At 31.1% G+C, this 19503-nt stretch overlaps 1 protein-coding gene across 1 annotated transcript in view; it reads right to left on the reverse strand.

The window, feature by feature from the left end:
- Nucleotides 1-19503, reverse strand: part of LOC142324842 (uncharacterized) — a 53208-nt gene that overhangs the window by 19731 nt on the left and 13974 nt on the right. Inside the window, exon 2 of the mRNA XM_075365880.1 lies at nucleotides 13918-14412. Within this exon, the coding sequence (XP_075221995.1) occupies nucleotides 13918-14314 (397 nt within the window). The 5' untranslated portion in view covers nucleotides 14315-14412. The remainder of the gene's footprint in view (nucleotides 1-13917; nucleotides 14413-19503) is intronic.

Raw genomic sequence — 19503 nt, forward strand, 5'->3', positions numbered from 1 at the left:
CATATATTAAAAGGTAATAAAAAAATCCCTTTCGGCACATCGGAAGGCGAAGGTAGGTTTCACCGATGCTAAGAGGGGGAAAAAAATTTTTCCACCTTAATGTTAGGAAAAACTTAAAAATTACTCAATACGAGTTGATTGCATGTGAAAAAAGTTTCATATGTTTAGCATACGACAAGCTCTTCTTACAATTCCAGCAACATTTTGGTCATCCCTTGCCGTAAGGGTTGATCATATCAAAAATTCTCTTAAACAAAAGTTGCAGGTAATGTTTAGAGGGCTAACGACCACTTTAAACCAATTCGATACTATGCCTATAAGGGTGGTATGATTTTTTTGTCTTCGAAACCCCATTTTTGCACCCCTTTATCTAAAAACTTTACTTACATAAGTTTTAGGCCCTTATCCAAAGAATAGTTGGAACTTTAAAAAAATTCAATATTTTACTTAATAAGAAAGTTATAGCGATTTTTTTAGCCCCCCCCCCCCCCAATTTCCACTCCCATGATCCCATGATTTTGCCCATTAACGAACTCGACCGAGATTTTGGGTCGTTATATTTTATGTATCAATTAAAAGTGATTGGCGCAAAATTTACTTGACCGGCCAAGTAGTCAAGTAGTCATCACCTTTTTACTGACTTTCTGAAGAAACGTACGGTTTTACTTTTGGTCTCAGAGTGGTAGTGGGGAATAAAAATAACTTTTCTTTTCGTTTTGAGAAATGAGAAGTACGAAAATACCATTCGCTTAGTCGGGATATATATATATATAAAATTATGTATAGATTATCTTTTAATATATGTAAAACAAAATATAGAAAAATGCACTAAACAGACAAGTTACTGATGACGAAAAACTTGTTATGTTTGAAGTGAAAAATGTTAAGATTATAATGTAATTTATTTTATTACAATGTTCTAAGGTTCGAGTATTTGTAAAGGCAATTGTTCTTATATGGGTTTGAATGCTAGACTGTGGATACTGGTTTTTTCCTCGGTGTTTGGGTTTCAATTAACCACTCGTCTCAGGACTAATCGACCAGAGTCTAATCCAGACAACATGTTTACCGTCACATTTACATTTACATTTACACTTCAGCTACGTTAGGCCTGGCTAGCTGGTATACACACACACATCACACACAACACATATACAGCCAGACCCGGCAGTAGTTGAAAAACTAGTAAGAGAAAACAACAATGTAATTTTTATTTGTAATTAATCGAGATGATCTACCAAGAAAAAATCGATTATCCAAAATTATGACGTTCTAATTTTTCTAGTAAATTTTTCGGGATGTTGAATTGTATTTAATATAGTAATAATAGATGGTGAAAATGATGGTGAAGTGGTGATGATAGTAATTATAATAAAAATAATAATAAATTTTAGAATAATTTAGACTATTAGCTACAATTTTCATTAGCCTAATATAATTTTAATGCGGCTGTCGGTTATTTTTGTCGAATCAGACAGCAACAATATTAATCTAATGCAGAGGAGTGTGCGTCCGCACCCACACGTACTCACACGCGCGAGGGAGCTTAACTTAAGTGTGACTCGCATTTAAATATGCGGGTAAGTCTGTGACGATATCTCAGGTGCCTTATTATTAATTGTGCGCGTCGAAATCGGTGTTAAATAAAAGAGAGTCGATGGAAATTACCGGTATAAAGCACTGCGATGACGACGAGAGGCGATGAGGCGTATCAGCGGAGATCGACCGAACAAATAGTCTTCCGAAATAGCTCACCGCTCTCCTCCTTCTTCTGCACATTATTACATTACCCGGTGTGTTTACAGCAGCGTATTTAAATTTTCCGAATGAATTACGACGACTGTTAACTCACTAAAGCTACGCACGGCCACTTAAACTGATGTTCACCGTGGAACATCTCTTTAGAGTGGTTTGTGCAACAGTCTACATATATAAACATACTCGCATGTGGTGTGTGTATGTGTGAGTGTATGTTTGTCAGTATGGTAGAGAGAAAGATAAATTGAAACAGAGAGGAGAGTTTAGGCTATTAGGATGCCTCTTCTATTTCAAGATTATACGACTAATAGTGGCGCACATTTACACATAAACGGTTGCCGCTGCCAGAAATGTTCTTGTCAGTATAAGTTAATTGAGACCACCCTTGTTTCAACAAGGTGATAGAAGAATAGAACCGCTCCTTCTCTGTACAAAAAAAAAATAGTGAAAGTTTTTTTTTTAATTTAAAAGAATTACATGAAAAATGTTTGCTCTAATCACATAGGAAAAAAATTATATAAATTTGTGGTAATCATGAAATTAGAAAGCGTTAATTTATTTATAATCATTAATCTCAATAAATCTAAATAAGTAATGAGAAATATATGACAAATTAAATCTATACAGTTTTATATATATAAAAATATATAAAACGCCTACACACACACACACCATATGTATAACTTATGTTGGTAGTTAACAAGTTTCATTAGATAAGAAGTCGAAATAGGACATGTAAATTATAATTACGGTAATTATATAACAATAAACCCACCGGGTTGGTCTAATGATGAACACATCTTCCCAAATCAGCTGATATGGAAATCGAGAGTTCCAGCGTTCAAGTCCTAGTAATTACAGTTACTTTTATACAGATTTGAATACTAGATCGTGTTCTTTAGTGGTTGGGTTTCAATTAACCCCACATCTCATAAATAGTCGAAGTGAGACTGTACAAGACTACACTTCATTTACACTCATACACATCATCCTCATTCATCCTCTGAAGTATTATCTGAACGGTAATTACCGGAAGCTAAACAGGAAAAAGAGAGGTCGAATATTCTTGAGATGTGTGGTTAATTGAAACCCAACCACCAAAGAACACCCGTATTCGATCAAATCAAAGTAACTGCCATTAGGTAAATCATCTTTTTTTTTCATTATCTTTTACTCCTCTGGGCCGGACATACAATCAAGTAAAGCTCAGCCCAAAAGAGCACTCTAAGAGGACCGCCCCACCTACCAGCATGGCGGTTCAGCCCCCCCGGTGTATCTTTTTTATCGCCTGCCTCTAATCTCCGAGAAAAGGAACAACTATGTTGTTCCTGGGCCCCTCCCCTGAGACCGGGTCTCGGTCTATACTTTTTAAAGGTAAATCATCTGCATATTTGTAAGCTCACGAACAAAACATGCAAATAAATCCGAATTTATGTAATTAACTAGTATTTTAAAAAAATTTGTTAACAGAGTAATACTGTTTCTGTGAAACGAAATTTTTTAATTTAATTTTTAATATATTGATAGCTATATGTTATAAATTGCTAGGAAATTCATTAAGAAAAAAACTGTAATCTAATAAGGTTTCTTCTCGTATACGGAAGTGTTATGCGGTGTAATACGAAAATAATTGTGTTGTCTAGCTTGATGGTGAATTTTCTAGGAGTAATTTCCCATTTTTTCTTTTATGATTAAACTTTGAATATTTTTGTACTCGTATTTATAAACGTTGCATAACTGAATAAAAGTTTCGAAGTTTTCGTGGAATCTTTTTTACCGGAACCAAAAAAAGATCTTGTAGATAATTTCTGTATCCTTAAAACTGGTACAGTCTTTTTCATGTAGTCCGAAGATAGGCTTATATTTTAGACACAATATAGATAAAAATATTTAAAAGATAATATCCCATTTTACTATGGACAATAGATATGTTACCATCGTTATTAATGGCATTGCTATTCTTGAGATTATTAGTGTGATAGGCATACATCTATCTGAAAATCAACTGTGATTTTCAGATAGATGATTTATTCGTATTTAGATTTATCACAATAAATTCATTGAATTTTCTTTTGGACTGCTACCGAAAAAAATTCTAATTCATTATTTTCTAACTATTATTTTATTAATTAAAGAATGGAAAATTCGACTTTGTTCCGGAGTCGAATTAAGTGCCACATAAAAATATGTGACACTTAATAAATCGGTAGAAATAAAACAGTAGGCCTTTATGAGAAAGAAATATTAGGTTGCTCACCGGATATTAAAAAAAGAGAAAGGTTCGACAGTTTTACCCTCATCCTAGTTTTACCTGACGACCCTGCTGTTCAGTTCGATATTTCATTCGTTAAAAATTTAAACGCTCTGTCGCCGTTAAAGGTCCGGTTGCGTGATAAGAACTCGGAGGGTTACCTCGATCTACTACGTATCAAAAAACTTGAAATTATAACAGCAAAGCGCACAATTCAAAGTATGACAATTCATCATCGTAGTTCATCATATTTCAATACTAATTCCGTTGTCACTTACGGACAGCATGAGATTACAGTATGCAGCGAGATTAGGATTTGTAACATTTTAATAGTAACAAATAACTAAATATTTTATTCACACCAATAAATAATTATACAAATTTTAGTTCACTTCAAAAAAGAGTAGGTAAGCTACTCTACGAGTAATTCATGGAATTATTATACCATTGACTGGAGGGACAAAAAAAGAACTTGATCCAACAGCATCATAAAATAAAATATTTGTAAAAAAAGGAAAGAAATTAAATAGTTATTCAAACACGCAAAGTAATTTAAAAAATCATTAACTCATTTTAGGTAGCAGTAGATCATGTGATTTTAAATGGATTAGATAAAAATCTTTTTCAAACAGGGAGAGAATTTTTTAAACATTAGCAACCGAAGATTTACAAATAGTAGTTTTATAGCATGGTTTAATGAAAGTGAATTGTGTTTTGTTTTTTTCTAGAAATAAATGAGAATTTTTTGTTTCTTTTTTTTAAGGAAGTTATACATGCAAAAATATATATGATCGAACAGATAGAATTTCAAATTTCTAAATACCGAAACTACTAGATTAAAATTATTTTCTGAAGCTAAACTATGATGTAACAGCGCATTTTTTTGGCATCCTGAAATCCTTTTGAAGGAGCTTTATACGGTATTTTAGATGAAATTATACGTAAGTAAAAGAAATATTAAATAATATATTTAGATCTTTTCTTTTTCAGTTTAGCTTCGTGAACCGCCGTAAGGTATTACTTCAGAGGATAAATGAGGATGATATGTATGAATCAAAATGAAGTTTAGTCTTGTACGTCAATGGTCAACCACTCCTGAAATGTGTGATTAATTGACCACCAAAGAACACCAGTAACCACGATCTAGTATTCAAATCAAGATATATTAATTAATTTCAACTAAATTAATTTAATTGTACTATGAGAATTTATTTAATAATTTATCCTTAAGGAATTCATCCTTTAATACTGGAGTACCCTCAATATCAGTTGTAAATAGTTACTAAAAGTAAAAATAAATTGAACAGTATTATTAATAAAGTGTATTTTCAAATTATAAAGACCTAGGTCTTTCCCAAATTAGTCAAAAAAGTGACTAAGCAGTTGATTTGTTGACTAATTTTAGAAATAACTTGTAATCTACCAAGATATTGATTTTAACAATTCGAAAGAACTCATATTTTTTAACAGTTTATTACAGATCTATACTTAAGGGGAGATGGTACCTTGTATCTCGGCAATGTAATATTAGTGATATTTAGGTTCATTTTCTAAAGGACTAGTTGTCATAGAAACATGAATCTTATATCATTTTAAAGGAAATTTTGTTTTAAATATACACCTTTTTCTCTTTATTTGTTTTTTTAACGAGATCTTTTTTCCACATTTTTTAAATAAGTACTTTTTTATGAAAATTTCCGGCAATAAAAAACTTTATTAAAATTTGTTCGTTACAGACAGAAAACTAAAAAAAAAGGTGTAAATACATCTTTACCTAGTAAACACCCATAAATAATTTCATTTAATTCTTGCTATAGTTTTAGAGAAAAGTATACATAATTATTTAAAAAAATAATTTACGGAAAGTTTAACTTAAAGTTTTTCATACCTTTCTAATGCATCCCAACACCATAATTTAGATCATCAAAATTTTCTTCCCCATCATTCAGTTTTCTTTTTTTTATTCATTTTTACTCCAAAATGTTACATTTGTACTCCAAAAAGAAAAAAAAATTATATATATATATATATTTTTTTTTTTTTTTCTTTTTATATATATAAACATATTAATGTAGTTATTTTAGTTATTTATTTATTAAGAATGGCAACAACGGCTGATGTCCAATCTGTGTTATTCTCTATTTAAATCGAGATTTGAAATTTTCTGCAAATGAAAAACACTAAGCCTAATTGTGATTCAAACTCAACCTTTTAGAGAAAGACAATAATGGAAGAAGTAACGTACAATTTATAATATGCATTGCATTAGCAAAAAAATAGTACTTCCGTAACGACTGATAAATTCTTTTCATGTTTTATATTAAAAAAATATATTTTTTATTAATTATTTTATAATATAAAAAATAATTTTACAAATTACTACACTATAAAAAAATAATTTTTAAATCTTCAATATTTTGAATTTTTTATATTTCACATTACACCCCATTTACGTTAACGATATTTATAAAATTTTGCGAGGAGCTGCTATAAACTTATATATAATTTTTTTTCTGTTAGATCTACTTAAAAATATATCAATCACACAGTTATTTATTGATTTTAAATGTATCGATTAAAAAAGAAGTTTAATATTTTATTTAAAACTAAAAAAATTTTTAATGTCAATAAAACTGGCATGCAATATAAAATCTCCAATATCTATACAACAGAATCTCTCGGTTAGACAATTATATTTTATGATCGATCGGACTTCTATGAAAATAATAAATTTCAGTTTAAGATAACATTCTTTTTTAGTTATTTTTTACTTTCTGTTAATTTCAAATTTAGATCATAGTTTAAGTCAGAAAGACATTTGAAAATACAGAAATAAGCAGTCAAATCAATATGTGGGGCTCTAAATATTATAAGCCCCAATATATTCAAATGTATCACCAAGTTCTACCGGGAATTTCATGACCTATTCTACTACTGAAAATAATGATAAAGTACTATAAACGTATGTCCTAAAATGCTTCGTTTGTGAGTTACGGCTGGTAAAAAATTTCGCCCGGATTTCAATTACCCCAATGAAATGAAGGCTTACAGAAGTTTTTAGGACATTAGTTAAAGGGAAGAATTAGTGATTTCTTATGGATTTTGACCTGAAAAATGAAATAAAATAAATGCCAGAACCGTAGTTTTTGAGAAATATTGGGTGAAAACCAATAAATTGGGGTAAAATTCCCTGTTTTTTTTTATGTTTAATGTACAATAAATTTGTTAAATGATTAATAAACATATAACGCTTTTAAACAAAACTTTTAAAGAATTTAATTCTCAACAAAATGGTTAAGATAAAGATGTGGTTATAAAACCACAACTAAAGTTAAAATTTCAAATATTTTTGTTTTTTTTTCAGTACTTGTTTTTAATATAAAATTTCACAGCGTGTTCGAGGTTCTATAGGATAGTAAGGAATAAACTTTCCTTTGGGCTCATCCTTTCTGATGAAATCTATAAAAAAATAAATCTTACAATATCTTATTTATTATTATCATTGTTCTTCATGAAATCACTGTCCTTTCCTTTTGCTGAAGTACTTTCAACATGATTCGTCCTAATCGATCCCAAAATTCCTCCTTGTTTCTAAACAGAGACCGAGCAAATTTTTTGAAAATCTGTTTTCAAAAAAAATTTTTAAAAGTTATTATTTACAAGAACGGTATGAAATATGCTTATAACAAAATTTAAGCAGTATTTAAATTTTTTTATGTCTTCAGTCATTTGACTGGTTTGATGCAGCTCTCCAAGATTCCCTATCGAGTGCTAGTCGTTTCACTTCGGTATACCCTTACATCCTACATCCCTAAAAATTTGTTTTACATATTCCAAACGTGGCCTGCCTACACAATTTTTTCCTTCTACCTGGCCTTCCAATATTAAAGCGACTATTCTAGGATGCCTTAAAATGTGGCCTATAAGTCGGTCTCTTCGTTTAGCTATATTTTTCCAAATGCTTCTTTCTTCATCTATTTGCCGCAACACCTCTTCATTTGTCACTTTATCCACCCATCTGATTTTTAACATTCTCCTGTAGCATCACATTTCAAAAACTTCTAATCTTTTCTTCTCAGATACTCCGATCGTCCAAATTTCACTTCCATATAAAGCGATACTCCAAACATATACTTTCAAAAATATTTTCCTGACGTTTAAATTAATTTTTGATGTAAACAAATTATATTTCTGACTGAAGGCTCGTTTCGCCTGTGCTATTCGGCATTTCACATCTCTCCTGCTTCGTCCATCTTTAGTAATTGTACTTCCCAAATAACAAAATTCTTCTACCTTCATAATTTTTTCTCCTCCTATTTTCACATTCAGTAGTGGTCCATCTTTGTTATTTCTACTACATTTCATTACTTTCGTTTTGTTCTTGTTTATTTTCATGCGATAGTTCTTTCGTAGGACTTCATCCATGCCGTTCATTGTTTCTTCTAAATCCTTTTTACTATCGGCTAGAATTACTATATCATTAGCAAATCGTAGCATCTTTATCTTTTCACCTTGTGCTGTTACTCCGAATCTAAATTGTTCTTTAACATCATTAACTCCTAGTTCCATGTAAAGATTAAAAAGTAACGGGGATAGGGAACATCCTGTCAGACTCCCTTTCTTATTACGGCTTTTTTCTTATGTTCTTCAATTATTACTGTTGCTGTTTGGTTCCTGTAAATGTTAGCAATTGTTCTTCTATCTCTGAATTTGAACCCTAATTTTTTTTAAAATGCTGAACATTTTATTCCAGTCTACGTTATCGAATGCCTTTTTAGGTCTATAAATGCCAAGTATGTTGTTTTTTTTTTCTTTAATCTTCCTTCTGCTATTAATCTCAGGCCTAAAATTGCTTCCCTTAAAAGAATAGTCACTTATTGTTAACAAGAATAAATAAAAAATAACAGTATCCACCTCTATTAAATCTGACAAATAACTGTTTTCGTGTAATACAAAGCAATATTTTAACCTTATTATGCTTGTACTACCAGTTTTAATACTGAGCCCATTTAAAGAATCTTCCAGTCAATTTATTTAAAATACAATTACAAGATTTTCTTTTATACAAACAATATTACTCTGAAGATGATTATTTAAAAATAGTAAATAAAAAATGTAAAACAACTGAATTTGCTGCCTTCCTTTTCGTGTTGTAATTTCTATTTATTACTTTTTTCATCTATATAATGTATTATTATGTAACTATCAGTATAAAGAATTTTTCTTTAAAAACACTTTTTTTCCATCTGGTTACAGAAGATAAAATTTTACTGTAAATTTTAATTATAAATAGTATTGCTTGTTCGATCTCTTTCCTCTTACCCCTTGGAACTCTTTTGTCAGGTCAGAAATTATAAATACGCCATGTTTAATCGCTCAAAATGTTCTATTAAAAGTTCCTGTTATAAAAGCAAAATATAAAATCACGTTCGGAGTGAAAGCAAAACTTATAAACACAAAATTAATTACAATATAATCAAATTTTATCTTTCCAAGTTAATTTATTGTAAGAAAAAACAACACATAAAGGATTATTTACCAATACGTTAAAAATTAGTCATATAATTGGTTTTTTCTTCTTTAATACTTTTATTTATAATCGCATCAACAATTAAAGTCATTAGCGACTTATCAGTGTAATGTAACTGTACCGGTAAATTTGTAGTCTTGAATAAACTCAGGTGACTACTCCTGAGACGGTAATTAATTGGAACCCACCACCAAAGAACACCGGTATCCACGATCTAGTATTCAGATCCGAATAAAAATAATTACCATTATTAGGATTTGAACTGAGAACTTCGACTTCGAAATCAGAGTTTACCACTAGACCAACCGGGTAGGTTTTAATTAGTTTTTTTATACATAATAACAATACAAGTTAGTAATTTAACTTATTGCAACACGATTGAAACATTTTTATAAATAGAAAATCCGAAATTAATTTCGTCAATAGAAAAATGGAATTGAAAAAAAAAACGATTATAGCTGAAACAAGTTGTGTGTATGTTTACACGACCGGGGTGTGTAAACGTATGTCCGATCGATAAGATGTTATTTGTAGCAGTGTTTTCGGGTCTATTTATTATTTTTATAGCATTGTCCGTCGACGACGGCTACTATACCAATTATTTAACGCGAAACGAGTCGTTTTACGTACGCGTGAACACAAGATTCATGCCACCGGTAGTTCACCGATAGACTATTTATCAAAAGTGAGACAAACGTATTACGGGGCGAGGCATTCGATTCGTTTTACTGGTCTGCAACAGACAGCGGTAATCGTCCTCTTATCTTCCTGCGCTTTCGGTACGGACTCCGCTAAATTTACTACGTTTCTTCACTCTGTTTAATACTACCCTACCTTATTATATGAAATGATTGTTTCTGGCCACACCCTGGACCAAATCGCGATAGAATGCGGACGTGCAGTCGTTTTCGATAGTTTGTATTACTATTTGACATCAGTTGACTGGCTTTGATTCATTTTTCAATTTCTTTCTGTTCACTACTTTTTAATATAAAAATATTCGTCTCCCTCACCCCTCTCACTCTCTCTCTCTCTCTCTCTCTCTCTCTCTCTCTCTCTCTCTCTCACTCTCTCTCTCTCTCTCTATCTATCTATCTATCTAGCTATCTCTCTCAATCTCTCTCTCTCCTTCCCTACATCCCATTATTCTGTTTTTGGGTTATAATAGCACTTCCTGATTTAACGTAACAAGTTACAAGAGTACTCAAAGCTCAAATGCAGTTAGTTTCAGGAACGGACTTAAGAAAGCTGCAAAAGATATCAGAAATATCTAGAATATCACATGGATTGATCAGTTTCAAAATATTTTTATGCAATTAAAATTATCTATTAAATTTTAAAATTTCTTTCAGCGTCAAATTTAATATGTTTCCCCAAAAAAAACTGCTACACTTCGCTTACCTTTTAAAATTTCAATTTAAATGATATGAATTTTTCAGAAACTGAATTCCTAAATTTAAAAAAAATATTTTTTTTAGAAATTAATAAAACTATACACATTTAAAAAAAATAAATTCGATGATCCGTATTACGAAATCCATTAAAGTTTTCTAGATCATAATAGAAGAGTATATCAAATTGTTATTTAAAAAATGGTTTAAATAGCTTTATAGTTATTTAAATTTTAAATAAAAATAATTTCCACAATTTAATTTTTAATTTATACTTTTCTAACTATAAATAAATAAAACAGAGAAATCAGTCTATCGGTTAAAAGATTATCTATCAAAGATAATAGAAACCCAATATCTATAATTGTACACACCAACTATTACGCTCAATAGAAACTGCAAAACGACTTATTATTCTTATTGAAACAACAATCTTCTAAGAATATGCTAATATTTTTTTAAAGTTAATTCATTAACAAATAAGAACGAAAAATAAACCAAGATCAACGAGTCAACAAAACCGTAAACATATCCTTACTTCACAAAATGCAGTATAGCATACTTCTGCATAATTCTTCCCAGAAAGCCCTTTCTTTCTTTTCTGTTTAGCCCCCGGAACCACCGTAAGGTATTACTTCAAAGCGGATAAATGAGGATGATATGTATGAATGTAAATGAAGTGTAGTCTTGTACAGTCTCAGGTCGACCATTCGTTAGATGAGTGGTTAATTGAAACCCAACCACCAAAGAACACCGGTATCCACGATCTGGTATTCAAATCCAAAAGTCCCAAACTCTCGACTTCGAAATCAACTGATTTGCGATGACGAGTTCACCACTAGACCAACCAGGTGGGTTACCAGAGAGCCCTGCTATCATGAATGTGAACTAAGAACATGTGTTCAAATGTAACTAGTTACTCTTGAACCGAAAGTATCATCTGATTTTATCATTTCAACTCTGTATATTGCGTGTACAATAGTACACATCAGATTTAAAAGGGTTAATATAGCTATTATAAATACATTCGCCGTGAAAGTAAAAACACTACGGTATGGAAAAGTTCCATTGTCGAAAATAAAATGGACTTAAATAATTTTTTCCTAATGTTCTGGTAAAATGTTATATTACCAGAAGACATTATTTTTAATCAACGAGAAATGGATCTCCCACTCAGAATTTTTTTTTTCTAATTTGTTTTATGAAAAGAAAATAAACACTGGGAAAAACATTTAAAATAATTTTAACTACTATTACAATTCTTTAAAATCTCCAGTTCCCGTTTTTCTAATCTATAATGATTAATAAAAATACAAGTATAATATAATTGTTGTGTTTATACATTATTTAGATGTATACAGGTTTGATAATTATTATCTTAATAATTCATAAGTCTACCGATAAATAAATTATTCATGAATTAACAGAAATAAATTTAAATTACACCGATAACATTAGGTAGGAATATTTACTAATCGACAATAACTGTGTTAATAAATTATTCTAATAATTACGTTTAAATTGCATGAAATGAAATATCAGATGTTCAAGTAATATTGCTAATCAATAGTCTTCGTAATAATTAATGTTCTTTTTCCTACCCCTGCTTGCGCGCATATGCACACTCCCACGCGTACGCGTATATTAACCTATGTAACTATCCTTATCCAAATTCCACTTAAATGAATGTTTTCTTTTACGGTGGATTTCTGTGTGTAAGCTTTATCTCTTTGTCCAAAAGAGATAATAATTATAATTTAATTATAATCATTCATCGGGGAATATCATGTTACTAACGATATTATAATAGATCAGAAACCAAACGTGTTAGGTAAATATCAAAAAAATAAAACCGAAAAAAGCTATTTTTGCACAAATAAAACTTTCCAATATTTCGAAGATAATCTGTTTATAGTAATTTAATTAAATTTTATAATAAATATTTTTAACAGATTTACTAAAAGATGGACGTTTTCAATTTGACCCGTGAGTATTTTATAATGTATTTTTCAAGACTTATTCTTCAGAAAATGAACTGATTTTGAAAATTTTGTTTTGTTTTACAGATTTATTTATTCTGATGGTTCCGTTACATTTTTCACATAACCTTAGAGGAAGACTACTTACTTACATTTTGTCATTATTTACATTGATGATTTAAAATATTTTTATTTTTTTTCATCATTGCTTATTTTTGAATAGTTATAATGTAATACTATATAATGTGATGTCATTCTGTTATAATAAGTATTTTCATGAAAAAAAGAAAAACTTGTGAGTTAAAAAAAAACATTCCCGTTTTCCATAGACCCTCGTTTTTTATATAAAATTCTCTTTACGCTGTTTCTTTGAATACCATAATATCTTATCTCATGTACTATACCAGCCTTTTTATATCACTTCTGTTTTTTTTTCTTTTCCTGTTTCTTTCGAGTGTTTTTTTTCATATGGTAGAAGTTTTTTGATAAGATGTTATTTAATAAACTTTAAAAAAATTGCCTTAAAATAAGAAAAATGATCATTTTGGCGTTTATTTTTTAATATCAACTTTCTGATGTCAGCGCCAAATTAAGGTTTGGTAAACTTGGTTTTTAATTCGGAACCGTCTTCCGATTAAATTCTTTTAGTTTATCGCACATTTTTTGCATAACCTTTGTTAAAATAGAAAGAAAAACAAAAACGAGGGCTGAATAAAGGACTGCCGCAAACTAAACCGTACTTTAAACATCCAAGAAAATAAATAATCTTACGACTACTTTAATATTACGATAAAAAACAGGAACGTGCGCAATACCCAAACAATTTCAACAGGAAATTCCCATATCCAGATCAATATTTTCTAAAAGCTCTAAAATGAAAATAGCAATCCAAAAAATATTTACTCTCAAATAATGGAATTTTTCGCATTAATTATTATGGATCTAAGGCCTGCAATGCCTATAAATTTTTTCTAGTTATTTTATAAATATATAGGAGTATGAACATACCTGTGGCCGAACCACTCTTGGCGGAGGTAATGGTGAGGTCGTGAGGCGTAAGCGGCGATCTGGAAGAATCTGAACGGGAGTCATCGCTGGGCGGACCGGGAGGAGCAAGCGCCAGAAGGTGCGGTGCCGGTGGCATCAAAGGTAACCAGGAACAGCCGTACAAAAAGGGTAACGGAAGGGGTGCCGCCTGTCCTCCTACAGATACAGGCGGCCACCTGCATAAAGGCGGATCCGGATCGGTTTCCTCTTCTTCGACGGAGGCGGTCGTATTTCTGCCTCTTCGATCGACGACCTCGGTCGGCGGTCCGATCAGCGACTCGATAGAAAACGGCCTAGGAAACACAGCCGGCTTTTCATCAGTCGTCGTCGATCCGGTATGGATCAACCTAGCCTCCATTATGACATCCTAGCGATGCGTCCCCAACAGCCTCCTGACCGACACACGCAGGAATTTGTTGACAGTCACATGGTAATTGTTGCTGGGATACCTCCTTTCTGAAACATGAAATATTTTCCACTAAAACTGCGCCTCATATTGCAGCCTACAATAGTGAATCGTTTTTAAAATTAAATCATTCAGTCTAAGCAAAAAATAATAGTTTACAAGATTACAAAACAAATAGCCTTGTTGTTAAATAAAAATTAACTGCCCCTGCTACACTCATAGATTCCTGTTAGAATCAGGAATTTACAAATAACTGCTAATTAATACAGAAATCGACGTGTGTTTCTTTTCACATTTATAAGGTAATGAATCTTCTTCTTTGTAGAGTACTCTACAAAAGTATTGTTTCTCAACAGAATGAGGTACATATGTTTTTTTTTTTTCATTTTTTCTTTCTTAATGTTGTCCTAGAATTCCTTACGACTATGATGTAAAAGCATCTCAAAACAAGAAAGACTAATTACATTTGTTTTTTTTATCAGGAATAATGTTCGTTAATCCAACCAATTCTTATATTACAGATTTATAGGGTTAAATATGATTGCTGGACCCGATGGGCTTATGTAAAGCTACATTCACCTTAGTGAAGAAGAAAACTGGGAAACGACTTCTGTCTTCACTTTTTCTAGTAAGCCTGGCATGGGATGATGGTAATTATTTTAAAATAGTTATTTTCGGGAATGACGTGTATCTTATATCTCACGTCAGGTAGTACTTACGGTCTACAACCGTAAATTTAGACTGTTAACCGATACTCAGAAACATGACAATATAAAAGATAGAGGCTCACAATTTGTTTAGGGTAGCTAATTCGCCTCTGAAAGGCTATAATCGGAAATGATTGGCTCATCAATTCGTAATTTAGTATTATGCGAACGAACTAAAATTTAAAACTTAAAACATTTAAAATCATCTTTAAGATAAAATAATATTTTCACAGCAGATGCTGTATGGTAGGAATGTTCATGTTTTTTGTACAACCGTCAAAATAAACGTAGCAAAAATTGTCTTCGGACAGTACCATCGATAAAGCAGTTCTCAAATTAACACAAATATTAAGAATGAATTAACTGTTCAGATCTCCACATCATTACTACCACGTCCAGTTAGCGTAGCACATTCGCCATAGAAAACTGTGGGGAAGAAGGGATTAAATATAACTGAAATGCATAGATAAAAAGAAAGAAACAATCTCCCTTTCTCATTTTTTTTGGATTTTTTACTCAAAAATCAAAGTCAAAAGTTTTAAATTAAAAATTGTAATTGTAAGTAATTCGGTTTTAATATTGGTATGGTATTTTATTATTGGGACTAGAAATAGGTTTTGAGCACGCATTTTATCTGTGGTTTTGAGTAAGCATATTCTATTTATCATAGAAAAAAGGAGGTTGGGAGTGAGACGTAAATGGAATAGGTTTTTAGTGGATTTTTATGTAGATTTCATAAGAAAGCTGCCTATTGTAATGGGTACCATAATTCGACTTCCGTAAAATTTTGATATATCTTCGCGTTTCACATCCCCCAGACCCAAAAATCACCGTCAGCTCAAAACTGTCTATTTATATAGACAGTATATATATATATATATATATATATATATATATATATATATTTTACTTTCTTGTGGACACGATAACTGCCGTAATTTTACACCAATCACTTTCAAATTTTTCTTTAAAAATAACTCGTCCCAAAATCTCGGTCGAGTTCGTTAATGGCCAAAATCGGACCATAGGGAGGGAATGGGGGGTGTTTTTTTTCGAAAAAACAAAATATCGCTATAACTTTCTTATTAAGTAAAATATTGAGTTCACTTAAATTTTCTACTATTTTTTGGATAAGGACCTTAAACTTATGTAATTAAGGTTTTTTGATATCACTAACTATTGGCTCACGAGGTGGAAAAGTGGGGTTTTGAAGACAAAAAAGTCATACCTCCCTTAATAGGCAGAGTATCGAATCGGTTTAAAGTGGTCGTTAGTCCACTAAGCATTACCTAAAAAGTTTGTCTGAAACAATTTTTGATATAATCAACCCTTACAGCAAGGGATGATCAAATAAAAAAAAAACAGTAAAAACAAAAAAAAACATCGCTATAACTTTCTTATTAACTACAATATAAAATTCGTTTAAACTTCCTACTATTCTTTGGATAAGGGTCTAAAACTTATATAAGTAAATTTGTTTTTATATTACCAATCATTGGCCCAGGAGGTGAAAAATGGGGTTTTGAAGACAAAAAAGTTATACCTTCCTTAATAGGCAAAGTATCGAATCGGTTAAAGTGGTCGTTAATACTCTAAACACTACCTAAAAAGTTTGGCTGAAACAATTTTTGATATGACCAACCCTTTCGGGCAAGGGATGACCAAAATGTTGCTGGAATTGTAAGATGGGGCTTGTCGTATGCTAAACACGTGAAACTTGTTCACATGCAACCGTATTGAGTAAATTTGAAGATTTTTAGTTGATATTTTAAATATATAACATTACTTTATAATAATGCTGCGAAGCAATAAGGGCCACTAGTATTATATTATTATTTTACTATAAGTGATCATTAGAACTGAAGCTAAGAAACACATTGTAATCGACCATTACGATCACGTAAAAAAATATCCTTTGGACCACCGTCCAATAATGCAGTTACTTCATCAATTGAAGGTGCATTATATCGACCTCTATGTTCACCTACCGGAATCTAGTCTGTATGAATAATCAATTTCAAACTCTTTAATTCAATAATAAATCTCGACTCAAGATTATACTTGAAACTTTCTGAAATCGTTATTATTTTGCAGAAACTTTTACAATAATTCAATGAGTTCCCTTTTCAAAGTGGAATTTATATTTGATCAGGCTGATATTTGATCAGTTTCAAACATAAAACAAAGTGTTAGAATAGGGTAATATTCTCAGATTCAGAAAGTAAACCGCCAATCAAATGACAAACTTAGCCCTATATTTTAAAAGTAGGCATGAAATTCCCTTCTCTTATCTTCTTTTCCTACCACAGCAAAGTCCAGAAATTCCATATTTTGCATTGCATTGATTAATTATGTTACGTATTTGAATAACTATAAAATGCATATAGTCAATATCAAGGTATCGACTTAAAAAACTTAATAGAAGTTCTACGTTATTTATTTATACGTTTTTTTATGTTTTTTTTTTAAATTATGATTTATATAATAGTGAAATTGGTGAGGTTTGAATTGTGGTAAACATTCTGAGATTCATAAGTAAAAAGGTACAGTTGAAATTTCATAATGACTGGTTCAGTAGTTTTCGCGATTATCGGGAACAAACGAAAAAGATGTTCTCTATATAATAGTGAGATGAATTAATGAGACTGTATTTTAAACGATTCGATAAATTATGAAAATAGGCAACGGAAGCATAAGTCCTTACTTGTAAAATTAAATTACACAAAAACAGTTTTATGAAATTTATACAGGTGGATATTATTACTATTTTTTTAAGAATAATTGAGTATTCTTTTTACTAAAAATTTTTCGTTCATAAATACAAACACAAGGCTAGGTTAACATTTCTAATTTTCTAAATATCGGTTAACTTGGTCCATAGTTATGATAGCCAAACTGTGTATTTTGTAAACCGTTCTGATTTTTGAAAGCCCAAAGAGATGATACACTTCAAACGTACATATATGTGAGCTTAATAAATATTTAATAATCATGACTAGCTTAGAGTATTATTAATAATACTTGAACGTTCAGTGGATAACCTCAAAATTTTTTATAACTTATAATTAAATAATTTATAACTTTTAATTCTTATTATTAGAACCGATTTTAGACAAAAGTAAAAAATTGTCAATTCAAGTTATCAGGAATAAATTTTTATTTGCATCATTATTCAAGCCTTGCATTTGATCAAATGATTTTGATTATTAGTTTTTTTTTTTTTTTGTAGAAAAAAGTCCTCCGATGTTCCGTTACAGATATTTACAACATAACTTATTGAAAAATATTTTATAAAGAAAGACACTGTCTTCATAGATGATTTTTTCCGATTATTTTTTCCCTTTTTCCCCACCATCATAATTTAGTATAAGATTATTATTCAGCGTGTAAAAAAGAACGATCCGATTTCAAAACTATATACCTGTACAACCACGCACGATTAGTGAATGAAATTGCACCGTTTGAAAGTGCGCGTCCTGGCCCCTTACTGTAATTCTAGTGCTCAAAAGTACGCTAACCTCAATCGTAAACAACTTGTCATCTGTGCAACAGAAGGAATTTTTTATTTTACAATTTAACAAGACAGAGGCATTATACGGTTCAGCATACGTTTCGATACCGTTTCAGGCTCAATCCACTATCTGTTAAAAACATTCGTCCCAGTATAAACAATTAGAAAATCGGGATGTTTATGTAACGGGTAGAAACCAGGGCGACCACTCATTTCAGAGTAAAATGTACAACGAATTAACAGGTTTTCAGCGAAACCCGGAAAAGTCCACTCGTATCACTAGACAAAAACTAGCGATATGACTGTTTGGTATGTATTACAGAGTCTCTTCGTGTAAGCTAGAAAAGAAAATGAAAAAATTTCTGTGATATCCTATTAGTTGATATGGAAGACCGTAGGTTCTTACCGCGGTTAATTTTTAATAAAGAAACATCTTATTTTAGCGGTTATGTTTCACGTCACAATGTTCACAAATGGGAAATAAGAATCCATACAAGATTATACAGCAAGAGCGAGATTCACCGAAAATTAATGATTTTGATGCGGTTTCGTTTACAAAAATGTATGGCCTTTTTTTGAGGAAAACACAGTAAGGGGGCATTCTTATCTTGAGCTGATGCTGGAATTGATTTTTTCACGACTAAATGAATACACTGAAGAACTCATTTTTCACAATCACTCTGACACAACCGAGTTCAAAGGCCATATTCCTTTCCTTTTTACCTCTTATTACAAAGTAAAGGAAGTATTGTGATCGCGAAAAATTTTGGTTTACAGATTTCAACGGAAATATCTATTTTGACATCCCTAAAACCATTTTAACTAGTTTCGGCGTGACGTCTACACGTACGTACGCACGTGCGTATGTATCTCGCATAAATCAAAAACGATTAGCTGTAGGATGTTGAAATTTTGGATTTAGG

Source organism: Lycorma delicatula, chromosome 5 (assembly GCF_047948215.1).
Source record: "Lycorma delicatula isolate Av1 chromosome 5, ASM4794821v1, whole genome shotgun sequence".
NCBI lineage: Eukaryota > Metazoa > Arthropoda > Insecta > Hemiptera > Fulgoridae > Lycorma > Lycorma delicatula.